The following is an 8,016-nucleotide window of genomic DNA, read 5'->3' as shown; positions in this document are numbered from 1 at the left end:
AAAAATATATTTTTATAAAATAAAATGTTTTTATAAAATAAAATGTTAGTTTTCTAATGAAAGAAATTAATATGTTGGCACAACTCTGTTTTTGTCTACAACACCGATTTCAAACATTTAATCATACATTTAAAAAAAAATAAGGGTTCCATTTAGAACCAAAAAGGGTTTTTCAGCCTGATGCCATAGGAGAACCCTTATAAATTGCACAAATAACCTTTTCCTCTCAAATTCTTTAGAGAACCGTCTATTTACTGATGCTTTAAAGAACTCAGAAATGGTTCTTCACAGCAGTGCCACAAGGAACCATGTTATCATACGTTCTCTAAAAAACCCTTAGTTAGTGCTATAAGGAGCCAAAGTAAGGTTTTTAAGAGTGATGCCAGGAGAACCTTTCCCAGTCCCACAAAGAACCTTCTAAAAGGGTTCAATTTAACCTGTTAAGGGATGATACCTTGAAGAATCAATATACTGCTCTGAAGAACCTATAATGACCGATAAAGAACTTCTTAAATCTCCAATGAACCATATAGCTAAACTCAAAAATCCTATACAATGAAAATGGTTGACAAGAAGGTTCTTTGTAGAACCTATGGTGCTGTAAAAAAAACATTAAAGAACCTTTATTTTGAAGTGTTCTTGCTTAAAAAAAAATTAAAAACATGCCTTGCACCTCTGGGTTTGGGGGTTCAAATCACACCTCCGTCCACGTGTCCCTGTGGAGTTTGCATGCTCTCCCCATGCCTTGGTTGTTTCCCCCCTCAGTCCAAAGACATGCATTGTAGGCAGATTGGTATTCCCAAATTGTTCATGGTGTGTGAATGTGTGCGAGATTGTGCCCTGCAATGGGTTGGCATCGCATCCAGGGTGTCCCCTTCCTGGTGCCCCAAGTTCTCTGGGATAGGCTCCAGGCTCCCCTGCGACCCTGCTTAGGATAAGCGGTATGGAAAATGATGTATGGATCATAAAATGTAGCTTAATCCTGCCATAAGAACACTCAGACAAAAACAATTCCTCAGTTTCTGTAGAGAGCACTCCACAGGTTCTTCCAAATCTTACATCCAAAGATATAAAAGTCCCTGAAAAGTTTTCTTGTGCAATGCCATAAAAGAACATTAAAGTCCATGATTCTTTACCCATTTATGTTGTTATAAGTGTCTATCACAAGGATCATTCATATTTCCATCTTCAGTAATCACTTCACCCTGGTCGGATTGGGATCCAGAGCTTATCGCAGGAACACTGCATGTGAGGTGGGAATACACCCTGAATGGGACACCAGTCCAGCCAAAGGCACCATACACATTCACAAATCGAGGCAATTTAGGGTCATTAATCCACTTACCGAAAAGTTTTTGAGAGGTAAGAGGAAATCCGAGAACCCAGAGGAAACCCACATTGACAGAAGGCGACTATGTGAAACATTTTAATTCTCTGTGCCACCACCAATGTGTTATTTTAACGTTCTTATTTTTATATATATATATATATATATATATATATATATATATATATATATATATATATATATATATATATATATATATATATACACACACATACATATATACATATATATATATATATATATACATATATATACACATACACACATTCTGTGTAATCACACTGAAGAACAATTTCTGGAATGTTTAACAGCTGGACTCCACTTGTCCACTATATAACTGTCCAGTAGCGCATCACTAAAGCTCTTTGTAGATCATTTTTGCATCAATAACATTTTAAGTAGTATGCTTTCTAAGTGGTTCTTCCTAAAAGGTTGTCTCAGACAAAAATTTCAAAGGTTCAAACTGAAGAACACTTCAAAATGCTAAATGGAATCATTTTTCTAATTGTGTGGGGTGAGGGCACAATAAATAAGAGTGACATTGTAACAGTACATTTGTAGAAAAAAGGTATGCTTGGAACACTTGTGAATGCAAACCTTCTGTTGAAGGTTCAACATAAAACCTATACGGTTCCCGCTGAAGGACAAACTGAAGACCAGTAGCATGTAGATTTGTCTTTTTGCTAAAACCGTAGTATGATGCTGGACACAGTCTTCCTCATGCAGTAGCATTTATTCGTAACAGTTTTAAGAGATTAGTGTTGATTGTGTACACCAGTGATCACCTACCCTCTTCCTTGAGATCTACCTTCCTGAAGGTTTCATCTAAACCAAAATCTAACACACTTGTTTAAGTTGATCAAGAACTTCTTAAGGCCATAATTAGATGGTCAGGTGGGTACAATTATAGTTGGAGCTCAAGTCTTCAGGAAGGTAGATCTCTAGGAACAGGGTTAGTGACCACTAGTGTACACATGTATAGTTTTCACTGTAACCTAGCACTGTAGGTGGGTGAAGTGGTGCTTTCATTTTCATTTGACCCATTTCTTATAACTGATCAGAAGAAATGTCTTCTAAATGACCGTCACTGTGCAGCATTGAAGACAAGCGTCTCACCTGCATTATGTGCATGAAGGGAGATGTGAGGTGAAAGGACGCCTAACAAATGAATTTAAAGAGAACGTTGAGGCTTGTAGCTCACATGTGATAAACGTGAGGGGAGGATTTCTACTGACACATGCTCTCTCGAGGTATCAATATTTAATAAACCAACTGTGGTGTAAACTTCAATGTATCACATATCACCAGGTGAAAAGCTGCCTGGTTCGGAATGCTGTTCTTGGCAGGATATGTGCAAGGCGGGGGGGTGGGTTTGGGGTTGACAAAAAAAAAAAAAAAAAAAAAAAACACGAATCTGCACAACATGTACAACACATATATGGTATCATTCTTAAGAAGATGCAGTGTAGTCATGGAGCAGTATTGTTTTAGACTGCTCAGAAAGGTTCCTTACAAAAAGAATATGCTGTACATGGCAAATTCCTTATAACAAGCCTTGATAAACACTGGAGGCGCAAAATGCACCACTGTACAATAATGCCTCCATACCATTTTCATTTACATATTCACAAAAGAGAAACGACTTTTTTTTTTAATTACACCAGAGAAGCATAGATGCAATACTTGTGAAAAAGGTAGAAAAAGAACACATTCAGTCATCTTAATCAATAAGTTAATTGCCTGTGGCATCAGGGCAGGGCGGACTGAAGAAACCGAATAATACGAGCGTCGAAACGAAGACAAGCAGAATGAAAACGGCAGTCTGAAAGAAATGCCGGTCTCTTCTTTTTCTGAGTAGTTGACAAAGAAAATAATGTAACAGGCCAATAAGAGAGGCCATGTTTCCCCCACTTTGAGCAAGCTGTTTCAAGAAACAAGTTTCATCATTTAACTAAAAACAAACGATTACATTTGGTTAAAATAAAAAAAAAAACAACAATAACAAGACTTGAAATTATAATAATAATAATAATAATAATAATAATAATAATAATAATAATAATAAACAGAATTAGCAATATATGGTAAATATTGAATGCAGTCCTATACAGTCAGGTCAGAGCCTGTTCTAGCCCATAAACCTGAACAAAAACACTGGCTCTAATATAGCGCAATGTTGACCACAGATCCCCTCCAAGGTCCTTCCACCACTGAGAATTGGGAAAACACCTCTCCGTTTACCTGCAGATTAACAACAAGGGAGATGCAATCATTTTTATCTTGTAGCAGGACCAGGAATTTGTTTAAACAAGACCAAAAACATAACCATAAAAAAAGATTAACAGAGACCTGTTGTCCGTGCTAAAGGGCTGAGGTCACAGAAGGCATCAGTCAAGTTCGTGTACTTCATTGTCCTGCAAAGCAGAGGGGGGACGTCCCTGCTCGGACATCCGTTTGGACATGATGTCCCACTGAGGAGCCAGCACTTTAGACTTGGATCCTATTGGTGGTGAAACAGAAGTGAAATAAAGAGCAGAATAAGACGAATCAAGTGATTAATTCACATACGACAAACCACAAGGCACTTGACACTCATTATAGGATAGTTTTAAAAAATAAATTAAACAAGCCATAGTGACAGGCCTTTTCAACTATGTATAAAAGTGGATCTGTATCGGAAACTACATGGACATTATGTGCACCATCACTTCCTGGTTTTGTTCCAGATCACGTATATAGCTATTCTCCAAGTTACCCAGGAACAGCCACGAGTGACCAATGCTGTAAAGGTGGTTGTGGTAAAATGTGCAAAAAGCAAAAAGTGATAAATGAGAGGGAGGGGAAGTGAGAGAAACAGTGCTACTCAGAGCAGAATAGTGACCTACTCATCAGGGAATTATATAACCATTGAACATTGGTTTCTTTCCGGACCCCTGGATAGAATAGCACCACAACATGACAGACTATATGAGGATTCCTTACAGAAGCACACTTCTACACTTGTGTATGATGAGGTTGTAAATAGTATGCATGTTACGCTCGTCATCATTTATGTCACTTAATGGCCTTGATAGTGCTGTTGGTTGATGTGTGCCTTTTTGCATCTGATCCTGCAGGAGATCATTGAGTCACTGCTGATCTGTTACCATGACAACACTCTCTGTCAACTCTGAATGGCTGACACACACACAGAGAGAGAGAGAGAGAGAGAGAGAGAGAGAGAGAGAGAGAGAGAGAGAGAGAGAGCATGAGAGAGTGAGTGTGTGTGTGTGTGTGTGTGTGTGAGTTGTGGAGGCTGGACACATGGTCAGGAGAGAGAAAACTGGAAAACAGGAAGGAGAATAGACTCTGGGCATCTTATTCCCAATTACACAATAAAATATCTCAACCTTCATTGAGGCACCCCTGAAAGTGGAAGAAAGCTTTTATGTGGTTATGGAAAGTAGATTAAAATGTAAAGGAGACGTGCTAGGTATAGTTAATGAGAAATGCGCGCACACAAACACACAACCAGAGTTGACAACTGACACCCGTCTATCTCACCATCTAGGCCATTGTGCTGCTCGTAGGTGCGTTTGCCGAGGATGGTGGGTGAGCCGTTGTTCAGGATGGGGGAGGACTTGATGGGAGTCAAGCTACCAGTGGATATAGAGGCTCCTCGTGGGGGCTCTGCTTTAGGTGGGCAAGGGTGGGCCTCTACAATCAGGAGAGAGACAGTAGTGATATTGATTAGACAGAATATAATATTCACTTAAAATCTAATTAAAATGGAGCCGTTTCTACAAGCATGGCTACCTTTGGTATGTGCTGGAACCCCTCCAGCCATCCCCAAAAGTTTCCACACAGTGTGCTCTCCAGAGAAATATTCTAAGATCAATCTAAATTAGTGGGTGTCAAACACAGGGTCCGCGGACCAGACTCAGCCCGGTAAAGGTTGTAATCTGACCCACCAAATGAATTTAGAATCCATTTTGTAAGTTAAAATCGTGTTGTGGACTGTAATTGAATTTAGAGATTAAAAAAAGTCTGTTATTCCACTAGAGGGCAAAATACTGTACTAGGGAGCAATAATCTCAGCTAGATAGACAAAACGTGTTGTTGATAAGTATACGCTATAAGGAACAGCCATGTTCCTTTCCAACAACTAAATTAGGGGTTTCACAGCAACAGGAGTGAACACTTATGCAAACGTATAGCTTTTTCATTTGTAAACAATAAATGGATCCCAATCCCAATCAAATCTATTTACGTGACAGGGTGGAACACTATGCTAAAGTGGTCAAGGTCAACGATAAAAGCATAATTTGGCAAATTTGCTTTTTAGTAACGAACTGCAGTCTGTTGATCTGTTTCGTAAGTGATAAATGCCTATAAATGAGGAGGAGGAGTTGATGTGTAATTTGCCTACCAAATCACTCAACACAGGATGTGTGTATGTGGCCTGGTACCTAAAATGACACCACTACTCTAAATTTTCCTTAAACATCCTCCACTGTGTCCTGGCACTTGGAAATTTGAAATGAGAGAGAAAGAAAACAGAACAAGAGTGCAGATGTCATATATCCACCCACCCAGATATCTAACCACAGACTCCAGAGGCTTACGGACGGCATGCCTCAAAGATACGGGCTTTGTGGACATGTCGGGCATCCGCACTGCACCTACACACACAATAAATATTGTATAAAGTTTGCTTGCATTTAAACATAACAGAGCAAAGATATGAGAAGCACACAATGCATGTTAACGGACATATCACACAGTAGTGTTCGCAAAGTGCGAGTATTCTACTTCAAATGATTAAGTACTCATCAACTATGTATACATGAGTAAAGTCACATATATAATCTTGTGAGGTAGAATACAGTTTCTTGAATCCGTCCCTAGGTAGGCGAGTAATAGAGCAGTAGCGACTTCACTCACACTCTGCTTTGATGGCTGCCGTGTTGACGGGTGTGTAGGGGTGACGTGCCAGAAAGCGGGACTTGAGCAGATCCTGGCAGATACGCCTCGCTGTCCTTGTGAGCTGAGTGGTCTGCAGGTAGAACGCTTGTCTGGTCTTCACTGCAAACTTTGGACTCCCGCCGTGTCTCACTGGTCCTCCATGAGGACTCTACCGACCAGAAAGACATTAGAGTGAGCGTTTCTGCAACTGGAACAACATGCCTCTCATCCACAGGATGCTCAGCTCAGGAATTATCCAAGCGATCCATCTATACTGGTGTAGCAAAACTTTCCAGTGCCACGAAACAAAGATGTACTGTTCCAGGGAGGAGCCGGTAATCAATTACTAGATTTAGTCTGTTGTTAGGTAGAGCAGGGAAATTTAAACAGTCCCAGAGTTTCAGAGTGCAACGTGAAAACAGTGAGACAAGCAGAGGAATGAGGACGGAAGACGTGTGTTAAGGTAACTTATCTTAAAGCAGACACTGCTTAGTAAGAAGGTGAATTGCTATTCAGGTTTCAGGGGTCACATAAGACACCTACAGTTATTGCCAGGCATAGAGGACGCACACATATACATACACACACACACACACACACACACACACACACACACACACACACACACACACACACACTTATATATATATATATATAGGCCCAAATATGAGACAGAAAGAGAGAACAATGCTAAGTCTCATTTATACAGAGAGGATATGTTGAAATATGATGCTTGACATTTTCTAATTTGCACACACACTTTGTATATTTATTCTCTACAAATAACTGAATATGTGCAGGCTATCACATTATCGTTAAAAAGCTGTTGGTCGCTTGTCTCCTGCTGGCTGGCTATTGTCTTAATGATGATGTCTGGAATTTCAGTTATTTATAAACTGAATTTAAACGTGGATATGTAAAAGAAAGTCTTGTGAAAAGAAATGGCTTAACTATTATAGTGTCACAATTCAAGTTGTACGTCCTTATTTTCAGACACTATAGTATGTATACTATATATACACTAATAAATCAGATATTACATTATGCTATAATGCATTCATTACTGTTAAATGAAACACCTCTGTATTGTGAATAGTAATCTATTCTTGAAATAAAATAAAATAAAATAAATTGTTGTCTATTTTTGGCCCTTTTACAAAGTAAGTGCTTATTCTTATTTGATACAGTGGCAACAACGTAGTGTATGTTTAAAGAGCTCGGAGCTGCTGAAAGTCATGCCCACCATGTTGTTGCGGTTGGGTCCAGGCCGTTCTCCATCGAGTCTCGTGGGCATCTTCAGGCCACCGTACTTTTTCCAGTAGGTCCAGCAGGAAGCGCACAGTCTGCACTGCATGTTAGTAGGCCCCCATGAGTACCACTGATAGGAGCTGGTGGCTACACACAAACAAGAAGAGAGAGAGTGAAAGTTGGCCAATTTTACAATTTGTGTAGGTGTTAAACCTTCACACACAACTCACTGTAGCAGCTCTCGCATGCGCGGCCCAGTCCTGCTGGTTGAGTCACTGCCCCAGGTATTGCCCCGGCCCCGTTCACCAGCCCTGGCTTCACGCTGTTCACACTCAGCTGGTTTGGATTGGGCTTATTGCTGCAGATGCAAAGCACACAATCACACACGGATTAAGCTTGTGCATAAATCAAAAAGGCAATTCATGTAAAGCTTAGAGGTTAATGTTTGCATATCAAGGGATGCCCTCTGACCAACT

General features: G+C 39.9%; 1 protein-coding gene across 1 annotated transcript in view; it reads right to left on the bottom strand.

Moving 5' to 3' along the window:
* Positions 1-2,593: 2,593 nt before the first annotated feature.
* Positions 2,594-8,016, bottom strand: part of mta1 (metastasis associated 1) — a 42,747-nt gene continuing 37,324 nt past the window's right edge. The window contains exons 12-18 of the mRNA XM_053633762.1: positions 7,771-7,898; positions 7,536-7,687; positions 6,272-6,461; positions 5,920-6,009; positions 4,892-5,044; positions 3,698-3,848; positions 2,594-3,589 (exon numbers count right to left, since the gene is read on the bottom strand). Coding sequence (XP_053489737.1) covers positions 3,736-3,848; positions 4,892-5,044; positions 5,920-6,009; positions 6,272-6,461; positions 7,536-7,687; positions 7,771-7,898 — 826 coding nt within the window. The 3' untranslated portion in view covers positions 2,594-3,589; positions 3,698-3,735. The remainder of the gene's footprint in view (positions 3,590-3,697; positions 3,849-4,891; positions 5,045-5,919; positions 6,010-6,271; positions 6,462-7,535; positions 7,688-7,770; positions 7,899-8,016) is intronic.

This window comes from Ictalurus furcatus, chromosome 9, assembly GCF_023375685.1.
Source record: "Ictalurus furcatus strain D&B chromosome 9, Billie_1.0, whole genome shotgun sequence".
Lineage (NCBI taxonomy): Eukaryota > Metazoa > Chordata > Actinopteri > Siluriformes > Ictaluridae > Ictalurus > Ictalurus furcatus.
Note: the sequence above shows the minus strand (reverse complement) of the source record. Positions and strands in the feature narration are given on the sequence as shown.